At 65.3% G+C, this 21170-nt stretch overlaps 3 protein-coding genes across 3 annotated transcripts; all 3 read left to right on the top strand.

Annotated features, from left to right (window-relative positions):
• Window positions 1–2438: 2438 nt before the first annotated feature.
• Window positions 2439–4825, top strand: EMIHUDRAFT_443451 (mitochondrial substrate carrier family protein). Its single transcript, XM_005778593.1, has 7 exons — window positions 2439–2924; window positions 3275–3330; window positions 3540–3581; window positions 3892–3963; window positions 4308–4351; window positions 4421–4623; window positions 4681–4825. Exons 1-7 carry the CDS (start codon window positions 2454–2456, stop codon window positions 4783–4785), a joined length of 993 nt encoding a protein of 330 aa, XP_005778650.1. The 5' UTR covers window positions 2439–2453; the 3' UTR covers window positions 4786–4825.
• Window positions 4826–9726: 4901 nt separating this feature from the next.
• On the top strand, window positions 9727–14194 carry EMIHUDRAFT_236921 (hypothetical protein; the record flags this gene model as incomplete). Its single annotated transcript, XM_005778592.1, has 11 exons — window positions 9727–9983; window positions 10136–10226; window positions 12307–12390; window positions 12427–12478; window positions 12709–12791; window positions 12910–12978; window positions 13152–13214; window positions 13303–13394; window positions 13572–13712; window positions 14039–14121; window positions 14169–14194. The coding sequence occupies 11 exons, from the start codon at window positions 9727–9729 to the stop codon at window positions 14192–14194; spliced, it is 1041 nt and encodes a 346-aa protein (XP_005778649.1).
• Window positions 14195–19835: 5641 nt separating this feature from the next.
• Window positions 19836–20314, top strand: EMIHUDRAFT_367033 (hypothetical protein; the record flags this gene model as incomplete). The annotated part of the gene is given in 2 exon segments (XM_005778591.1): window positions 19836–20008; window positions 20021–20314. Coding segments are annotated over 2 exon segments (186 nt in total), but the record flags the coding sequence as incomplete, so codon positions are not given.
• Between the last annotated feature and the right edge of the window lie 856 nt (window positions 20315–21170).

The following is a 21170-nucleotide window of genomic DNA, read 5'->3' as shown; positions in this document are numbered from 1 at the left end:
AAACCCTATTAACAGCACACTCAAGCCAAAGGCGCTCTCTGCTACCTAGACATCTCATCTTCTGGACCTCTTCTGGACATCTCTTCGGACCTCTTCTGGACATTCATTGGGACCCAGCGTGGGGCACGATGCCTAGGCCACCCGCATCGTGGCTGCTGAATGCGGCTTCGGAGCCTCGGTAGTCTTCTTGCAGAGCGGCAGCGCCGCGGCGGACGAGGCCAGCAGCGCCGCCGCGAGAATAATGAGCACAAGCAACACGGCGGCGAGAATCACAACCAACGTCAAGGAGTCGTTCTCTTCAGTACCCGGCGGTGGCGGTGGCGGTGGCGGAAAGGGGGGAGAAGGAGGTGGCGACGGCGGCGGCAGAGGCGGTGGGGATAAGACCGTGCTCTGGCCGCCGTTCCCATTCCAACCCCAGCACTCTGCGAGCGAGTTGTCCTCCCGGATGCTGCAGGTGTGGTACCCGCCCGCCGAAATGTGCGCATACGGCACGTTTGGCGAGACGGTGCTTTGGCCGAGGTTGGGACCGCCGCTGGAACCAGGTGCCCCTGCCCCCCAGCACTCTGCGAGCGAGTTGTCCGCCCGGATGGCGCAGGTGTGCCGTTCGCCCGCCGCGATCTGCGTGTAGGGCACGTTTGGCGAGACGGTGGTCTGGCCGTAGTTGCTCGAGCCCCAACACTCTGCGAGCAAGTTGTCCTCCCGGATAGCGCAGGTGTGAGCCAAGCCCGTCGAGATGTGCATGTACGGCACATCGGGCGCGATAGTGCTCTCGTTGCTGTAGTTGGAACCCCAGCACTCTGCGAGCGAGTTATCCGCCCGAATGCCGCAGGTATGAAAGGAGCCCGCCGAGATATGCGTGTACGGCACGTCTGGCGAGACGGTGCTCTGGCCGAACCCGTTCCAACCCCAGCACTCTGCGAGTGAGTTGTCCTTCCGGATGCCGCAGGTGTGAGACCCGCCCGCCGAGATATGCGTGTACGCGGCGTTTGGCGAGACGGTGACTTGGTCGTTACCCCAGCACTCTGCGGTCGAGTTGTCCGCGCACCGGCCGAGTTGTCCGTACTTATTCCAACCCCAGCACTCAGCGCAAGAGTTGTCTGCGCGGATGCCGCAGGTGTGCATCTCACCCGCCGAGATCTGCGTGTACTGCACGTTTGGCGAGACGGTGGTCTGGCCGTGGTTGTTCCAACCCCAGCACTCTGCGAGCGAGTTGTCCTCCCGGATGGTGCAGGTGTGAGACGAGCCCGCCGAAATGGGAGAGGTAGCGGCTCGCGCAGTCAGACGGCGCGGGGTGGCGATCGCCTCGCATGGCACGACCAGAGAGAGCACCAGCAGCTTAGCGGTGTCAGATGTCACCTGCGGCGGTGGATGGGCGCAGTTGCGTGGCCAAGGGAGCGGGGTGGTTGCTTCGCATGCCAAATTTGCGCCGCCGCAGTTGCGCCCCACTCCGCCCCGCAACAGAGAAGGAATGCCTTGGGTGTGGAGAGTGTGGAAAGCACCGCTCCACCGCTTTGGGTGTGGAGCGCACGTTGGGAACGTGAGCCGCGCACCATATCGCGATCGGACTAGGAGCGACGCCGACAGCTCCTCGATGGGGAGGACTTCCGCTGGTTTTCCGACGAGATAATTTTGTTTTTCTTTTTTCTTTCTCCTCACCTGTCGGACTGTGTTTCGCCTTCCCATCAATCAATCAATCGGACTGTGATTCGCCTTCCTATCTCTCTGCCTGTGTTAGTGCCAGTGCGCGCCAGTCCCGTGCCCAGTGTCGTGCGAGGGAGTTTTGTTGTAAAAATCTTTCTACTCCCGAGCATCCGGCCCGCCGGTGCGCTCTTAGCTCCCCGGCCCTGGATGTGAGGCAGATAACCGCACTCCAAGTGCTCCAAGTGTTGATCTTTGCAACGGCCGGCGCGAGCCGCTGCCTTCTCTCGTGAATAGGATGTTAATTCGTTGCGTTGGTAACGAACGAAGCCATCGTGGTAGTGGCTAGGACAGGACTCAGGAGCGAGGAGGCATCCCTTTGCTTTTCGACCCTTTCTCCCATGTTTGTGAGGCATTGCCGTGCTTCGGGGACGGCGTCCGCAGAATTCTTCGGCAGGCGGCGGACCAGCTGAGTAACAAACTTTCGCACGCTCAGCACCTCGATGAGGTCACATGGACCACCAAGAACTGGCACGGGCTGCAGATGCAGCGCTTGTCTGTCGTTCTCCACACCGCCGTGGCGTGGCAGACGGTGAACGAGCTAGCGTGCGGGGACAGCGGCATTGTGCATGTTGCGGAGTGCATTGCCGTTCTTAACGGAGTCGCTTAGGCGGCTCCGGTGGTGTGCCGGTGATAGTACTAGCACGCGCCAGTTCGCACCTGTGTCGAGCCTGTGTGCTGTGAGAGAGAGCTGTTTTTTTAAATTCTTTTTTCCAGTTCCCCTCTTCGGCGTCCGTTTGTCGGACCGCCAGCTCATGGCGATGCCTCCTCGACGACGCGTGAGCTTCGGGCCGCATGACGAGCACGACACCGAGGAGAGCAAACAAGAAGTGCTGCCACGTCAAGGCGCGCAGCAAAGCTACGCTCGAGGCTTCATGGCGTCGTCGCTCGCGCCCGCGCTCGCCGCCATCTTCACAAACCCAGTCGAGGTGGGAAAGGTGCGCCAGCAGCTGGACAAGCAGCCAGCGTCGCTGGTGGCGACGCTGCGCCACGTCTGGCAGTCGCACGGGCTGGCAGGCTTGCAGGCGGGGCTGCAGATCTCGGTCCTGCGCGAGGCGTCAAAGTCCTTTTTCCGCATCGGCTGCTTCACGCCGATCCTCGACCAGCTGCACGACGCAGCGCAGGGGCCCGCGCCGCTGTACAAGCGGATGGCCGCCGGCATGTCGTCCGGGGCGATCGCCGCCTTGGTATGCAACCCGATCGAGCTCGTCAAGACGCGCCAGCAGGCGGAGCATGCCTAGGGGAAGGTTCCTAGAAGGTTCCTAGAAGGTTCCTAGAAGGTTCCTAGAAGGAGCCCGATTGAGCTCTTCAAGACGCGCCAGCGGGCGGAGCGGGCAGACCAGTAATAACCACTCGTGGTAAGGCGGCAGGGGGGTGGGGCTCGCGCGCAAGCGAGCTTTGCCTGCGCAACAGTCGTGGTGCTAGTCAGCGTGTGAGACGCGCCAGCAGGCGGGGCGGGCAACAAGTACAAGTGTTCAGCCAGTCAGTCAGTCAGCGTCACTCACCCCCACAAGGACCCACTTGCACCGAACAGCACGAGTCTAGTGCCAGTGAGCTTGTCGCGACGCGCGAGCAGGCGGCGGGCGGCGGCGCGGTGCTGGACGGCTTCCGACAGCTCCACGCCGCAGAGGGGCTCGTCGACCTAGACGCGTGGAGAAGACGCGGGGAGACGCATTCTTGTATTCCGACTGGCGCTCGAGGGGACACGTCTTCATCTGCACTCGACCGTGTTCGGCCGATCTCACCGTGTTCGTACCCCTCCTACTCGCTCACGCAGAGCTCTGAACACACGGCGCGGGACCGTACTCCCGCCCTCACGCTGGTGTGTACTCAGCACGTAGGCTGGTGGGCATGTGGCGCGGGACGGCCGTGTCGATGTGCCGGTCTCGCGCCCGCGTAGAGTTGAAGAGCAGACTCTCTCGCACACCACTTGGCACGGGACCGGCGCGCGCTGCGACCCCCAGAGCGGGAGACAGCCTCGCGCCTGCTCCAGCTAGCACTCGGGGGGGGGGGGGGGGGGGGCACGCATTCCCTGCCTCAGTAGTGTCTTCACGCGGTGCTCCCCACGGTGTGCCTGAACTGCCGCCCCACCTTCCAGGTCCGCGATGAACCAATGAGTGTGTAATTAATGATGAGAGACAATGGCGGCGCCGCACCATCTACGAGTGAAGCGATTGATTCATTCATTCATAGGTCGGCGATGGTGACGGGGCCTCACCTCACCACCTACACCGCCCTCAAGGAGGCGGTCGCGGCGCGCGGTTGGCGCGCAGGCCTAGAAGCGGAGTATCTCCCCATATCTCCCCCCGTATCTCCCCGTATCTCGTGAGCAGGAGCAGCGGGCCCTAGAAGCGGAACACGCCATTCTTGTAGTCCAAGCAGCGCTCGAGAGGTTACGCACTCGGCTGTGTTCGGCCGCATTCCGCTGTATTCACTGCATCCGCGCACCCCTCGTACTCGCTCGTACTCGCTCGTACTCTCGCGATGCCACGACTGCACGGCACGTTGCCGCACCCCCCGCCCCGATGCTGTGCCATTATTATGGTAGGCTCGCGGTCGCGCCTCCATAATTAATAGCTGATCACTAATAGGCTACTGCTAATTAATAGGCTCCCCGACGCGCCGCCGCTGCACATGCTCGCCTCGCTCGCCGGCACCTTCTACCACACTACCCACGGACCTGAACCCGCACGGGTTCGATACTCTGGAGGTATGGTACTAGGCGCCTTCGCCGGCGTCTGCTGCAACCAGCCGCTCGACGTGGTGCGCAACCGGCTGTACAACCAGCCCATCGGCCCGGACGGGCAGGGCACGCTCTACGCCGGCGCGGTCGACTGCGCCAAGCAGCTCCTGTGCAGCGAGGGGCCTCTCGGGCTGTACCGCGGCTTCTCGTCGCACTACCTGCGCGTCGGCCCCCACTACGTCCTCACCTTCACCTTCCTCGAGCAGATCAAGAAGGCGCTCGGCGCATAGCCCCCCCCCCCCCCCCCCTGCAGCTTGGCCCTCGACCACAGCCCGCCCTCCCTCGGCGGTCAGCGTGGAGCGCTCTGCAAAGTTGTATACAGAGACCGAACAACAGCGGAATAGGTGTTCTTTCAAGATAGCTCTGTCGTCTGTGTGTAACATCGCGCTGACCGGACTGCCCTCTCCGGTGCTTGTCGGAACCGACTACTTTAGTCTTTACCGTGTACCGATGCGCATGCGGCAGGATATCCTGTTTAAACTGCCCACATCGGCACGAGTCGGTCTCCGACACAGGTCTACTCTAGTCGGTCTCTGCCTCTCTCCGACAGGCGCGCGACACTTCAGCGTACACGTAGTTTTTTTTCATGATAGAATCTGTGTTGTGTGGGCAGATTTTATGTGCGGTGGTGCTAGTGGCCGCCGCGCGATCTCGTCGGCGAAGCCCTCGTGCTTCCTTGATCACTCGAGATCACACGCACTCATTGGTCCCAGGCTAGCTCACCCGCCACCCCTGCACCCCGCGCCCCTGTTAGCGCACGTGGCGGCCGGGCAAGAAGCATTCCGATCCACCCGCCGGCAGAGCGCCCAGCGACAAGCACGGCCCTTGTCCACACCGACGACCGCGCACTCCTTGAGCGCCGGCCTCGCCGCCGTCACCGCCACCCACTGGTGTGTGTGCTGGCGCAGCTCACGTCCGCTGCACGTCGCGGGGGCGGGTGCCGCCGCCGCCGCCGAAGGGCCGAGCCACCGTTCACGGTACCTCGCGTACAGCATTGCGTCGTGCGGCGCGGCGTCGCGGACGGCAGCGCGGAAAGCCGTGTCGCCCTCCGCCGTCCACGTCTTGCCGTCGCTGAAGCCGCTGCGGTTCCGCTTCGCCGCAAACTCGGGGCGGAACCACGCTGACTTGTGCGTGTGGCCCGGATCGACGCAGTGCGGCGGCATGGCCCCACTTTTTTTATTTGGACCACGCGGGCAGCCGAGGCGCATCCTGCCGCAGAGCTCGCGCATGAAGGCGGGGAGGGCCTCGGTCACGCCCACCACGTCCACCCTCCGCAGAAGCTCCTCTGCCTTTTCGAGGTCGGTCTTGTTTGAGCCAGGAAGCACCCCCTTGGCCAACAGCCACGTCTGCAGGTTTGGGTTCCGCGTCGCAAACTCCGCCGCCGAGGCGCACTCGCGGGTGTACTTGCCCGGGTTGGGGGCGCGAAAGTCGTGGCAGATTCCGGGGCCGTAGTAGAGCCACCAGCTCGCGTAGAGTGCGACCGGCTCCCGCAAGGTGAGGGCCAGCAAGACGGAGGCGCGGAAGCGCGCGTCCGCTTCGATCAAGTCGATTGTCTGCTGCCAAGCCTTCAAGTGCGGCCCGATGTGGAACTCGACGAACGCGCCTAAGGTGAGGTGAGGTAGACTTCCCCCCCCCCCCCCCCCCCAGCGGTGGTTAGCGAGGGCCAGGCAGCCCTCGCAACTCCACGTGTTAAAGGACAGGAGCGCCACGGCATTAAAGGTGCACGGCCCAGTGCGCGTGTGTGAGCGCGCCTCCGAAGGGAGGCGGAGGCCACGAGCGCAGGTCCGCGACCACGCGCCACGGCTCGCCTGTGGCCGAGTGAAGGCCGGGTCTTGGCCGTATTAGGCCACATCTCGGCTCCATCGCGGCCACATCGCGGGCAAATCTCGGCTATAGCTTGCTTCGCCACCAGCCGCCCGACAGGCCTCGCTTGGCGGTGCACCCTTCGCGGCGCCAGCTGGGCAGGCACTTGATGTCTGCGCGGCCCGTGTAGCCGTAGAACCCGAAGGCCGGCTGCACCTTCTCGTGCGCCTCGAAGGCGAGCCGCAGCGTCGTCCCTCCCGTCTTCTCCAGGTGGCGAAACACCAGCACGCTCGGCCGACTGCCGACCAGCTCTCCCGCCGCCGACTCGCCTCCCCACGCAGACCGCTTCGCCGCGCCGCCCGCGAGTAGCTCCGACCGCCGGTCCGCCCGAGCCCGCATCCGAGCCGCTGCGGCGGACGGAGGCAGCAGCTTGCTGCGAAGGCGGCCTCGTCTCAGCGTGCCCCGCCTCGTCTCGGCCACCTCGGCCCGACGTGGAAACGGCGGCGCGGAGCAGCCGCAGCGCTGCTCGGGGCTCGTTCGTGTGACGAAGCCGCACGAGACCAGCACGCCGTCGCATAGAAAGTCGCCGCGGCAGCCGCCAGAGACCCAGACAGTGGACGTAGATCCGTTGCGCTCGCAGCCAAAGCTGCGTGAGTCGCAGCGCGCCAGGAAGCTGCGCTGCCGTGCGAGGGAGACTGCGCACGGTTCACCCATCGTTGGAGGTTTTGGCAAGTTGGGTTCACCATTGTCTGGGTTCAAGACTTGCATGGTATGGTAGGGATCCCTAGGGCCGTCGCTACGAGCGGCGGGGCTCAACGCGGGGCAGCGCGCCGACGACGTCGAATGCGCCGCCGTGGCATCGCGGCGCCGACGACCAGGCTCAGAGGATGACCCCGGGTAAGCGTTCCCGTGCCTCGACAACTGCCGCTGGTAGGCGCGCCGCGCCGAACCATGGCGGGCGCGCCGCGGCCGCGCGCAACCGTCGTCACAATGCCAACCGCGCGCGGCCGTCGACCAGCAAGCACACGCCTCGACTCGGACACAGTGTTCCGGGGGCAAGGGAGAGGGGCTGGCTCCTAGCCCGAGAGGAGAGCTTCCGAGACCCACTACAAGACCACGCACGCATCATCCCGCGGCCTCGCGGTCGGCGGGATTGCAACCAGTCTTCGCGTGCCGCCTGTCGTTCGCTCGGGCGCACTTGGGCGTCGGGGTGGCGAGCAGGGGACGCGGCTCTGAGCGCCCAGCGACGCGTGTCGGATGGAGTCCGGCCGCGGGTGACTAGGGAAGTTCGCTCAGGATGTGTGGCAGTCAGTTTGGCTGAGTGTCTTGTCTTGTGGTTCTGTGTGTCGCTCCTGTGTGACCGTCATCGCCTGTCTAGCGTCCACCCATACCGCGTTGGTGTCCCAGTCGTTGGTCGGACTGTGTTTCGCCTTCCCATCAATCAATCAATCAGGGTTTGCCTGATGGTTTCGCCCGGCATGCGATTTAGAATCGGCTCACGCGCCTCTACTCGAATACGCTCACCCATAGAATTGTCACCGCCAGTGAGTGCGAGATAGGGCTAGCGGCTGGCGGCTAGCCTCTGAGGAGAGTGACCAGAGCCACCTCACACGACCCACCCAGGTCTAGTCCGGCCTCGCGGTCGGCGGCGAGATTGCTAGAGGACGAGCAAGCCTGCTCTAGCCTCACGCGCTCGCCCCTGTCGTCTGTTGTGTTGGTGTGCCCTTGTTTGTTCCTTCGGCAACTTGGCTGGGGGAGGCGACATCAGGGGGGGGGCGCGGCCTTGAGTTATGTGTACGCCAACTCAGGGTGTGTGGCAGCCAGCTGGCTGTGTGTCTTGTGAGCTTGTTTGTGTCTCTGTGTCGCTCGTGCGTGTCGTCATCATCTGTCCCGCGTCCAACCATACCGCGTTGGTGTCCAGAGCAGTCCGAGCCTGACTGTTGTTCATCTTTCTACATACATACATCACCCGTGGGAGGACCAAGGCGTCTGGGACGCTCCACTCTACCTTAGCTCCTGAGGGGCGCGTGGTTGTAACCACGTGTCTTGTGAGCGTGTTTGTGTCTCGTGTGTGTCGCTCGTGCGTGTTCGTCGTCACCCAGCTTAAAACAAAACAAATCTCTCTCTCTCTCTCTCCCAGCTTCGGCTGCTCTCCTCTCTCTCCTCTCCTTGTCTGTGCTGTCTGCCTGACTCAGGCACTCAATCTGCCGATGCGTGATTGTGTGTGGGCTGCTCCGAGGGGGGCCTGTGCGATCCGACGGGTAGGGGGTCTGTGCTCGGGCGGTGTCCGGGCGGAGTCTCTCTCCGATCGGTCGCGCCTCTGCACCAAGGGTGGAGGTGACCGAACGAAATCCTCTGGAGCCTGCTTGGGGGGCAGCACGCACCATGATCCGCTGCCCGATGAACTCCTTGATGACCTTCTGGGAGAGGAGGCCGCGCCCGCAAGCCCTCGGACGCGCCCCACCCGCGCCCTCACCAACCAAATCCCTCGCCTAAAGCACGCTGAAACCGCCAACACGGCCGATATGCGATATCACGCGAGATCTAGTCAGAGCTGACACAGCTCCATTCACACCTCGAGACCAGAGGCGACTACCACCCTCGACAAAGCCCCGGAACCCCACCATCGCTCGCCTACCCTCCGCGTACGGCGACACCCCGACACGCCGCCTCGGCAACACCCCAACATCGGCAGGAACAATCCACGCCACGACGGCGCTATAAGAAACGCCGCCCCACCCAGACTGGACAGGCCTGCTCTCGGAGAGGGGGGCTAGGGGGCCAAATCTACGGCCACAACCCCCTAGAGGCAATGGAGCTGAGAGAAGGCGCTCGGCTGCAAGGGTAGCAGAGCACCACTCCTACGCCCACGCCCCCTCAAAGACGGCAGAAACAGTCACACGCAATTAGTACATGGCCCAGCTCGCGCCATCGCCCACACTCGAGCTTTGCAGCGCGCGCGGGCTCACACTCTACTATAGGCCCCCTCGACGCCCACTTCGAGTTCTACTCAGCTAAGGGCCGCACTTGACGCTGTAAGCAGCGCGCGGCGAAGCAGTTGGCGCCTGTGGTGAAACATGGGAAACTAGCCCAAGGTCGGAGAGTCGTGTCATAGGAGAGGAGAGAGTGTGGAGATGTTTTGTGCGGGATCAGGCCCGAGTCCCTAGTGTCGCCGGAGCAGGTAGCTCCCTTTTTGAAAACTGAACAGTTTTTTTTTGGACACAACCAGCACCCAAAACATACAAGCCCCTCTCACAGAAAAAGAGACCATGAAAATCAAACAGCGCCGCACCGGCTAGTGACTAAAGCAACACACCGCAACTAATGGACAACGGACGTCGCGGGGAAATCTTGAGGGGAGTGAGGCAGCGTATGAACAGGAATGTTGACCGTCCGTCCTTGTATTTTTTTCGCCTGCGCGCCTCTCTTCAACGAACATTTCGCTGCCTCGCCTCTCCGCGAGCGCTGCGGACAGAGCGAGCATGGTGATGGAAGTGGTGCTGGGGGAGTACGGAGATGGGGGGGAGACGCAGGAGCTCACGCAGCAGCCCGACACCGGCCCAGAGACGACGCCACCAGCCCAGAGTGGCGGCGACGAGGCGGCGCCCGAAGCCACCTGGGGCCGGCTGATCTGCCTGGCGCCCGAGCCTGGGATCCACGAGCTAAAGCAGCGTCAGTGCGTCATGGGTCGCACCACCAACGCGCACGCGCAGATCCAGATCGACGACGCCCGCGTGAGGTGTGTGCGCGCGTCGCAGCCTGCTGCATCGCTGCATCACTCCCGCGACTCCGCCCGCGCGGCGGCGCCCCCGTCTGCGAGTGTCCCGCGCCCCGCCGACGCCCTGCACTCCGACGCCTCGCCCCGCCGACCCTCGCCGCTCCCCGCCGCAGCTCCTCGCACTGCAAGATCTTTCGCACGCCGGAGGGTGCGGTGCAGCTGCTCGACTGCTCCTCGAACGGGACGTACGTCAACGGCAAGGCGGTCGGCAAGTCTAAGCTCCACATCCTCTCCTCCGGCGACGAGATCGCGCTGCTCAACCCGAGCGCAAAGGCGCGACGCTGCCAAGACGCTGCCAAGACGCTGCCGAGACGCTGCCGAGACGCTTCTTCCGAGACGCTTCCGAGACCCTTCCGAGACGCTTCCGAGACGCTGCCGAGACGCTGCCGAGACGCTTGGGAGACGCTTGGGAGACGCTTGGGAGACCCGCTGCCGCTCCCTCACCGCCGCCTCCCTCTCCTCCCCTCCCTCTCCCTCCTCGTCCCCTCCCCTCCCTCTCCCTCCTCGCCGCCCCTCCCTCGCCGCCCCTCCCTCCCCGCTCTTCCCCCAACTCCCCACGCTTCTCCCTCCCGCAGGCACACGAGGCGGCGGGCGGCGGCGGCGGCAAGCCGACGCACTACCACTACCTCTACCAAGACTTGCGCCCCCCCACGGCCAGACAGCCGCCGCCGCCGCCGCGCGCCGCCGCCGTGCCCTGCAGGGAAGCGGCGCGCGCCTCGCCGCCGCCGCCGCCGCCGCCGGCCTCCTCCAAGCTGCTCCGCAACACGAGCTTTGTCGACGCTGGGGGAGGGGGCGGGCCGTCGCGGGCGGACTTTGAGGCGGTGGCGGCGCGGGGCGTAGCTGGGAAACCGCTGCCTGCATACCCCCCTCCCCACCCCCCCACCCACCCACCCCACCCGCCCCACCCCACCCCACCCCCCACCCACCCACCCACCCACCCACCCACCCCCAACACCCACCCACCTCTCTCCCCATCACCAGAGGGAGGGGTGCGGCAGGGCGTGCTCCGCGCATCACCTAGTGCGCTCAGCTCGCCGCACTCCGCCGTGCTCGCAGCCGTATGTGCTCGCAGCCCCGACTCTGCTGTCTTCTCGCCGCAGGAGCCGTATCTCCCCCTATCTCCCCCAATCTCCCCCCATCTCGCCGCAGGAGCTCGGCCGCGGCTCCTTCGCCACCGTGCACAAGGTGGTCCACCGCGATCTCCCCATATCTCCCCATATCTCCCCATATCTCCTTCGCCACCGTTCACAAGGGGTCCACCAGACCTTTCCTAGACCGTTCCTAGACCTTTCCTTGACTTTTCCTTTGCCACCCGGCGCAAGGTGGTGCACCGGCGGACCGGCGACAAGTATGCGATGAAGGCGGGCCACTGTCAGAGACACTGTCAGAGACACTGTCAGAGACACTGTCAGAGACACTGTCAGAGACACTGTCAGAGACACGCCCGAGACACGCCCTAGACAGTGTCAGAGACACGCCCGAGACACCGAGGAGATGGCTCCGTCAGCAGGAGCTAGACTGCCACACCCGAGACGCGTCCGAGACACTTCCGAGACACTTCCGGGACACTTCCGGGAAGGCTGCTGCCCCGCGCGTGGACCGCTGTGAATCAGCGGTGAGTCAGCTGCCAAGGCGGTGGTCGCCAGATCTCCCCATACCTCCCCATATCTCCCCAGATCTCCCCATATCTCCGCATATCTCCCCATATCTCCCCATATCTCAGGCGATCGAGAAGCGCAAGCTGCTCGCCGCCAGCCGCGCGAGAGGCCTGCCTCCGGACGAGCTCACCCGGCTGACGCTCTCCGAGGTGTGGGGAGATGCGGGGAGATGTGGGGAGATGTGGGGAGATGCGAGCTCACCCGGCTGACGCTCTCCGAGGTGTGGGGAGATGCGGGGAGATGCGGGGAGATGTGGGGAGATGTGGGGAGATGCGAGCTCACCCGGCTGACGCTCTCCGAGGTGTGGGGAGATGTGGGGAGATGCGGGGAGATGTGGGGAGATGCGAGCTCACCCGGCTGACGCTCTCCGAGGTGTGGGGAGATGTGGGGAGATGCGGGGAGATGTGGGGAGATGCGAGCTCACCCGGCTGACGCTCTCTGAGGAGCGAGAGTACGCGAGATTACGCGAGATTGCACCCGATCCTCTCTGAGGAGTGGGATGGCCGAGGAGCAGCTGCGCGCTGTGAGGGAGCCGCTCCTTGCCCGCTGCTCCAGGCGAGGATCCTCAAGTCTCCCCATATCTCCCTATATCTCCCCATATCTCCCCATATCTCCCCACATCTCAGGCGAGGATCCTCAAGTCGCTGCACCACGCGCACATCATCCGCTTCTACGACGTCTTCGCGACGGAGACCGAGCTCTGCCTGCTGGTGGAGCGGAGTCATACTTCACGACAACGAGAGTAGGTCTTTGAGACGGAGACCGAGCTCTGTCTGCTGGTGGAGCTCGTCGAGGGCGGTGAGCTCTTTGATCACCTGATCTCCCCACATCTCCCCACGTCTCCCCGCATCTCCCCACATCTCGCCAAACGAGCTCCTTGACCACCCGATCTCCCCATATCTCCCCGTATCTCCCCGTATCTCCCCACATCTCCCCGTATCTCCCCATATCTCCCCATATCTCCCCATATCTCCCCGTATCTCCCCATATCTCCCCGTATCTCCCCATATCTCCCCGTATCTCCGCAGGCGAGCTCTTCGACCACCTGATTGAGCACGGCGCCTTCAAGGAGGTGGGCGCGCGCGCCGTCATGGCGCAGCTGCTCGATGCCGTCGGCTGTCCTAGAAGCGGACGACGGTTCTTGTCTCCCAACTAGCGCTCGAGAGGACACGTACTCCGCTGCGTTCGGCCGCCTTCGCACCCCGAGGGCGGTGTGATCGTTCCCGCAGGTCGGCTACCTCCACTCCAAGTCAATCGTCCACCGCGACCTCAAGCCGGAGAACATCCTGCTGCAGGCGGTCTGGCGAGATCTGGGGAGATCTGGGGAGATATGCACCGCGACCTCAAGCCGGAGAAATCCTGCTGCAGGCGGGCTGGCGAGATCTGGCGAGATCTGGGGAGAGATGCCCTCGGCTACCCCCTCGGCTTGCCGCTCGGCCGTCCCTCCAGCCCGCGCCCCGTCCTGCTGCAGGCTGCGCCCGAGGGCGGCGCTGTCCCCGTCTGCAAGATAGCCGACTTTGGGCTCGCCAAGCTGGTCGGCCAGGACACACCTGTCGCCTCGCAGCTGCCGCGGGTTTCTGCCTGGACACGTCCACGACACGTCCGTGACGCGCGCCCCGTAGGACCGCGTCGCGTCGACCTTTTGCGGGACGCCGCAGTACTTTGCGCCGGAAGTGCTCGGCTGCCGCGAGTCAAAGCGAGGCGACGAGCCTGCGTGCGACCTCTGGAGGAGGCGGCTGTGAACGGCGTCTGCTCACACCTGCAGCTGTGAACAGGCTACGACTCCGCGTGCGACCTCTGGTCCTTGGGCGTGATCCTGTCCTCTCCTGCTTTGCGGCCCCCTTGAACGAGATCACCCGAGATCACACCCGAGATGCGATCTCGAGCGTAGGTACATCCTGCTCTGCGGCTCCCCCCCCTTCAACGAGACCGCAGGCTGCTCCGATACCATCTTCGACCAGATCCGGCGAGGCATCCGGCCGTCACTCCATTTTGCGCACGCGCCATGGCCGGGCATTTCCCCCGCCGCGAGGTCAGCTCCTCCTAGCAGCAGCAGTGGAGTACGTATTCGTGTCTCCCAACCAGCGCTCGAGAGGACACGGACTCAACTGTACTCCGCGGCCCTCCGCTGTGTTCGCCCCCCCTCGTATCCACGCGGTGCTCTGAAAGACTATTGCACGAGACCATATCTCCTCAGATCTCCCCATATCTCCCCATATCTCGACTCTTGCACGATACCGTCCTGACGTGCACGAGACCGTCCTGACGCCGGTGTATTCAGCACGCAGGCAGCTCGTCGGCGCGAGATTCTCTCGTCACATCTCCTCAGATCTCCCCATATCTCCCCATATCTCGCAGGCAGCTCGTCGGCGCGATGCTGGAGCTGGACCCGCAGCGCCGCATCACCGTCGCCGCCGCCAAGGAGCCGTCGGGCCTCAGAGGTGCTGGCGTTTATCGGCGTCTCTTCACACCTCCCGGCCGTGAACAGGAGCACCCGTGGATGAGGGGCCTTAGCGAGGCGTCCGACGCCGCGCCGCAGCCTTTTCGGCCGGCGTCGCCGCTCGAGGACATCTCCGAGTACTCGGACGAAGGCGAGGACGGAGCGTGGCACCAGAGGCGGGCGCAGGGGTCGTACGACCAGCCCAAGCGGCAGCGTGTTGCGGCGGCGCCGCGTGCGGCGGCCGAGCCGAGCCGGCGCCACCCGCCCCACCTTCCCGCCCGCAAGGGCGGCGGGGTTGCCGCCGCCGCCGCGCCGCCGCGGCACGGCGGCGGTTCGCTGGCGCGTCCGCTTCAGGCCGCCGTGATGGAGCCCAACCGCGCGGTGGCGATGCCTCCGCCCGCCTCGCAGCCGCAGCTCTTCAAACAGCCGCACGCGCCCGCGGGGAGGCCGTCGGGCAGCGCCGCCGCCCCCACCGGCCGCGGCGGCAAGACGGCGTCTGCGAGCAGCGGCCGCTACGCCACGCTCAACATCACGTCGTGAAGGCGGCGGGGTGTGGGGGTTGGGCGGTGCACGGTGCGGCGGAGGACGGAGCTCTAGGAGGCCGCGGCCGGCGGAGAGGGAGAGGCGTGGGAGGAGGTTGGTGGCGCGGCGTGGGGGGGGCGGGGGGCGGGGGTCTCGTCGGGCGGAGGTGCCGGGGAGCGAGGCCCTCTCTACCGTTAGTGGCGCACTGGCTCTCCTTGGAGGAGGCGGTGCGATAAACAGTCATCAATCTCTTGAAGATAAAGATATCAAAGTAAAGGTAAAGCCGTTCTCTTGGTGGGAGGAGGTATAAGTATAATTCCGAAGTACTGCGTACGGCCGGCGCTGTCGAGTGTCGTCCGGGGTTTGCTCATTGCTGTCAGGCTGTCTCAGATCAGGCGGCTCAGGAGCTGGGTGCGCTTCTTAGCTCCCTGGCCCTGGGTGTGAGGCTATCGACTGCAACGGTGCAAGAGTGCTCCAGGTGCTCCAACGAACACCTCTACCTAGAAGATCAATCAATAAAACGGACACGCAAACAACGAGGGGTGGGAGATCGAAGAAGGACAGGGTCCACCCACCATCCCACCTGCATCATTGCGGCATCGCCGAGTTCTTCGTGCGGCTTGCCGTTTGGCGCCTTCTTGCCCGCCTCCACCGCCTGGCAGGCAACATCGAGCGGGAGGCCGAGGCGGCGCTGAACTGTAATGCGCATCGCCCACGTGTCCATCTTCATATCATCCCGCATGGGGATCGCATTCAGGAAGGCGCCAGCCCCCTCCTGGCTGACTGCGACGATGACTCATCCGTCCCTGACTGCCTGAGTACACTCCCTTCGTATTGTCTTGTACTTGGGGCGTCCTGTGGGTGTGTTCACAGTCTTGTGTGAATTTCGGCGTCAAGACCTACGAAGAGAGGTCGACCGAGTAGGAGATAGTCCCCACCCCGGGAGCCGAGAGGGTGCTGCCGCCAAAGCCGAGGATGTCTCCCTGGACGAGGACGCGAGGCGCGCGGAGCGTCAGGCGGAAGAAGGATCGAGTTGACGAAGGTGACCGCGCTCGTGGAGCTGGCGCAACCCGGGTAGACCACGCCCTGGTGGCGGTCGTAGCGGCCGATCTCGAGCCTCGCTTGGGTTGAGTGTTATTCCACGTGAAAATTCCCCTCACGGGGGCGCGCGTGATTCCGACGCTGGTTGTGTCGCCCCACTCTCGCGATGCTCGCTCGCCCGTGCGGAGGGCATGGCCGCGGAGGAGGCGAGTACGCGCTGCCAGGCCTTCCTCAGACAGCCTCTTGGGCAGACTGAGGGTCGGCTTTGCGTGGCGTAGCCCGTGCGCTGCGCTGCGCAAAGCTGCGTGTGCTGAAGGTGCATCTGGTGCTTCCTTTGGGAAGTGCGCACCTCCTGCAGCTGGTGGAAGGCCGTGCCGCCGCTCGCCTGCTCCGTGGACAGGGCGGGGAGGCGGCGCCGCAGCACCGCAGCATCCGCTGCACGCCGGTGCAGCACTCTGCTGCCTGGTGGGCAGCATGCTGGTGCTGTGCGCGGTGTTTGCGAGGCGGCTTTGGCGCTGTACTGCCTGCCGAGGCGAGTGGCGCGCGGCACGCGCGGCGCCGTGCGTGGCCCGGACGGCGCCAGAGAGCGCGGTCGATGAGCCAGCCGGCGCGGCGCGAGCGCCGTGCAAGCTGGCACATCGTCTGCATGCTGCCGTCGATTCTCTGGTCGACGGCGGTCAATCTCACGATTGTCGATCAAAACCGGCGGGCTTTGTGACGCCGTTTACGCAATCGTTTTTGGCTTCGCTTTCTCTTTTGCTTGTTTTTATTTCGTTATTTTCTTTTACGAAGCGACGGAGGCGGGGCGGGCGGGCGCTAACTACGGGCAACTACATGTCGATCGGCTGGTTCGCCACCGCCGAGCAGGCGGCGCTCTTCTACGCCCGCAGAGAGGCGGGCAGGGACACAAGTGATCCCACCGCGCCGCCGCCACCGCCGCCGCCACTGCCCGCGCCTTCCTCTCCCGCTGGCGCCGAGGCAGTCCGGCAGGCAGCGAGGGAGGGCCTGACCCTGGCTAGGAGCAGCCGCAGCAACAGCGGCTACAAAGGCGTGACCTTCATCCCGAAGCGGCAAGGCAGCAAGAAGTACCAGCTGAACGCGACGGCCGGCAAGCATAACTTCCTCGGCTACTTCGCCACCGCCGAGCAGGCTGCGCTCTTCTACGCCCGCAGGAAGGCGGGCAGGGACACGAGCGATCTCACCGTCGAAGGTGCCCGCTGAGGCGGAGAGCCTGCGGCTGCTGAAGCTGTGGGACAACACTTGAGAGTTAAATTGTGCGCACCGTCCGGGTTCCCTTACGAAAGAAGCGCGTGCCAGTTGTGAAAGAAGCGCGTGCCATATCTCTGGCGCGGACAAAAAATAAGAAAATCCCGCCCCAAGTCCGCCATACTACATGCCGTCAACAAGCGAAATCTGGACGCGCGAGCAGCAGCGACGGCTGGAGAGCGCGCTCCGCGATACGAGAGCGTCGGGCGTCCCTGTGCGAGAGCGCTGGGACCGCATCTCGCGCGCCGTTGGCAGGCCGCCACGGGAGTGCGCGGAGCGGTGCCGCGCAATCGCGGCGGCCCTCCGTTCGCGCCCTCCGCCGCCTCTGCTGCGGCTCGGCCTCGACGAGTTGCTCCTCGTCCTCGAGCTGCTCGGCGGTCCCGACCTCTGCGCATTTGCGAGCAGCAGCAAGGCGCACGCGGCGAGTGCACGGCACCGCAGCCTGTGGCTCGCGCTCGACCGCACGCTGCCGCCGTCGCTGCAATACGGCACGATGGAGCGCGGCGGCGAGGAGGTGTGGGCCTACGTCCTCCGCGTCCGCCGAGCGCTGCACGGCGCGTGGCAGCGGCTCAAGCTGCACCAGGCCGGCCACAACCCGTACCTGGCCGATATCGGGAGCGTGGTGGGGGGCAGCTTCACGCCGACGGGCGGCGTGCTGCCGTACCGCTTGAAGTACGGGGCCGTCGCCGAGCTGGTGCAGCTGCAGGTGCGGCGCGATGGCGACAGGACGACCAACGCCGCCACCTACAAGGCGGTGGCCGAGTTCATAACACGCCACTCCCCCGACTCGCGCTCGTTCTCGGCGCCGATCCACATGACCGTGCGCGAGATCTTCAAGGTCTGCTACCCTGGCTTTGGCTCGGGCGTCGGCTCCACCGGTGTCGCTCCAGGCGTGCGCGCCGGCGGCTCGTCGACGAGCGGCGGCGCGCGAGATCGCCGAGAGATAGCCGAGAGATAGCCGAGAAACAGCGGGGAGATAGCCGAGAGATAGCCGAGAGCTAGCCGAGAGATAGCCGAGAGCTAGCCGAGATGTAGGCGACGAGCGGCGGCGCGAGAGATAGCCGTGCTGCAACTGTGAAGCAAGAGTGTGAACGGCGCAGAGCTGTGAATAGGCGCGAGTGGCGCCTTTGTGGGGAAGGGCGTCGCGACGATGACCAAGGGACTTGGCGACGAGGAGCTGCGCAAGCGGCTCGACACGGAGCACGTCTTCTTCGCCCTCATCTCGCACTGACAGTGGGTGCGCCGCATGTGTCTCGCGCCTTGCGCGGGGGGGGGGGGGGGCAGCATAGGAAGAGGTAGAATTTACGGGATGTGGAGGGTGAGTTGACCAAGGGGTTGTGCGCCGGGCCCTCCTGCTCGGCTCCAGCGAGTAGACAAGTGTTGTCATCAACAGAGTAGAAGGATCTGACCTCGCTCCTCGGGGCCGATGTGACCAAGCGCTGGTAGCGTGGTTTTACCTCATACCCATGGCTCAAGTGTGTGCCGGCAGTCGCCGAGCAGTGTCGCTCACACAAGCCGCAGCACAAGTGACGGAGGGCCAGTGAGGGCGAGCCCATCGCTGTGACAGCTGTGGCAGCCGCACAGTAGGCTGTGCGTGTGCCATCTGTGCAGAGCGTGTGAGCAGCAGAGGAGCTGCTCTCCAGGCTTCAGTCGCAAAGAGCTGCATGCCACCGAAGGCGCTGTCGAGGTTCGCCGAGTGCGGCGAAATCGGGGGACACCGTCAGCGTCACCGACGAGCGTAGAGCGCTGGTCGGAATCCGACGGACTCACGAGGGCACACACTCGGCGGTCTCGCGACAGAGACGGCTCACGGGGAGGAAAGAACAGGCCTGGGACGAACGCTCGAGCCTCCGCCCCTCGGACGGGCTCCGGAGAGCGCGCGTACCACCGCGTCGGCGGGCGGCGGAGCTGGTGGGAGCCTGCGACAGGACCGAAGGCGGCGACGCGGGAGACCGGTGCGGTCGCAGCGCTGCAGAGCTGCAGCACCACGACCGCATCGACTGAGCGCATCGGCATGCGCGAGAGGAGGGTGTGCGGGTGCATGCCCGGGCCGTGAGGGCTGGCTGAAGCGCCGCGTCGGGCTGCCGCCTGCATGCGACTTTGAGAGAAGCGGCCGCATTCACAACTCTCAAGACCCCCCCCCGCCCGCCCGCCCCCCCGCCCCCCCCAGTGAACACCAGTGAGGGAGGGCGAGACGACGTGCTCATTCCTCATACTGGGTACCGCAGCCCAAATCTGGCCAAATACGGCGGGGCGCCCTGCCCAAGGCGCTCAAGGGCTTCCCCTCAACTCGCCCGACGGCCAGATGATGTTAGCGCGTCTGGATCGACTCGGCCTGCATGTGCCACAGGACCTGCCCAAGGGCACACGCCGCGCGGAGGACACGGTCGCCTTCAAGGGGATGCTGAAGGAGGTGAACCGACTCTATCTCGGCACAACCGTCCTCATCCTCCTCGATATGTCGTACGTGTCCGAGCGCGGCGCAGGTTGAGGGACACCGTCACCGACGAGCGCGTTGGACTTTTCACTCCGGACAAAGACAGTGGCACGCACCACGCCGCGGTGCGTGCCACTGTCTTTGTGGCGAGGCGCGGGACCGTCTGTGGCGAGGTGGGTCGCGTCCCTCGATTTCCGTCAACCCAGCATCCAAACCCTTTCTAAAGATATAAGGGCCTCGCGTCGTCCGCCGTTTATCCCCGTGACCCCCAGAACTCGCGGACCCGAGGAGTCTCGAGCTTCAGCTGGCGATCCATCATGCCGCTCTCGGCACCGCAGCAGCGCGAGCGCCGCGCCGCGCAGCGCGCTGCCGAGGCTCAGGACGCGGCTCGCGGGCAGCGCAACCGCCCGGCGCCGAGCCGGTGCTAGGCCGCCTCCGCTGCGCCTGCTTCCTTGCGCGCCGCTGGACGTCGGCCGAGAAGACCGCTTCCCTCTGGGGACCCGACTCCGCGAAGATCGCGCGCGCGTCGTGAGTGGCGGCGCGCGCGCGATCTCCGTTCCCGGGCACGCCGGTCGCAGTGGCATGGGCTCCCAGGCTCAAAAGCGCTCCCGTCAACAGCGAGCGAGCGCCGCCGCTGCTCCTCCTCCCGCCGCCGCTCACCGAGACTCGGTGCCGCCGTTCTCGCCGCCGCCGCCGCCGCCGCCGCGCCGCCGCCGCCGCCGCCGCCGCCTCGCGCCTCGCCTCCGTCACCGCCGCCCTCCATCTCGCAGCGGCGCGTCCCTCTGATGGCGCGGGCGCCTCGCTCACCGGCGCCTCGCCGCCGCCCCCCCCCCTTCTCGCGCCGCTCCGCTCGTGGCCGCCGCCTCCCCTGTCAATCCCGCCGCCTCCCCTGTCATCCCGCCGCCCGCACCACCGCCGCCACCGCCTCGCGCCTCGCCGCCGCCGCCACCGACCGCCCTCTCCCCTACGCCGCTCTGAGCGCGGTGCAGGGGGCGAGCCCCCGCGGCGCAGCCTCACCGCAGTGCACTGCGCTCTCCGCGCCCCTGACGATTAGTGAGGAGGTGGTGTTGCACAGCATGGAGCTCGGCGAGCGTTTAGCGAGCCCCTCAGCTAGTAAGACATAAGTACACTGTGGAGAAGTGGAGGGGCTAGTTCCAGTTCACTCTGACCACACGCTAATCTTGAAAACGCGTCCAACGGAGCCCCGTGTTGCTCCCAGCGGAATCCCCCGCGCTTCCTGCGGCCATGGCCGACGATACTAGTATGAGAGGTCATCTGGCTACCGCGAGCGCGACTCAACTCGCCGACGTCGTCCGATGATTGTGCCTCAAAGTCAGCCTCCGGAGGCTATCGTGGGGTCGAGCCGGCAGTAGCCGTGACATGTGGTTCCACCACCCCTCGCAGGCTTTGCCTCTGACCGCCACCGTTCCCAGGCTGCCTAATGGGATGGAAAGGAAGGCTGGGCGAGCGTATAGAAGCGTGCTCGACCTCGTCGTGGCAGCCTGCACGGCAGCGCTGGTAGGCGCGATGAGCGTCGTGCCACCTGACCCAAGACGGGTCGCAGGCGTCGTACCGAGCGTGTCGAGACCGTGTCCTGATGTGATCTGCACGGGTGAGTCACGTCGGCGTCAAAGGAGCGACGTGCGGCCTGTCAGAGCTTGATCTCCGATCTCAGCGGCGTCGAGTCATCTCCGGCGCGCGACAAAGGTACATCCACAGGACGCGCAGAGGCAGCTGCGACCCGAGATAGAGCTCTGACAGGCCGCACGTCGCTCGTTTGACGC

Source organism: Emiliania huxleyi, assembly GCF_000372725.1.
Source record: "Emiliania huxleyi CCMP1516 unplaced genomic scaffold EMIHUscaffold_242, whole genome shotgun sequence".
NCBI lineage: Eukaryota > Haptophyta > Isochrysidales > Noelaerhabdaceae > Emiliania > Emiliania huxleyi.
Note: the sequence above shows the minus strand (reverse complement) of the source record. Positions and strands in the feature narration are given on the sequence as shown.

Coding starts and splice junctions, on each gene's coding strand:
- EMIHUDRAFT_443451 (XM_005778593.1), top strand. CDS start 2,454: ATGGCGATGCCTCCTCGACGACGCGTGAGCTTCGGGCCGCATGACGAG. Junction 3,582..3,891: donor ACGGCCGTGTCGATGTGCCG/GTCTCGCGCCCG, acceptor ATTCATTCATAG/GTCGGCGATGGTGACGGGGC. Junction 4,624..4,680: donor GCGTCGGCCCCCACTACGTC/CTCACCTTCACC, acceptor TAGCCCCCCCCC/CCCCCCCCCTGCAGCTTGGC.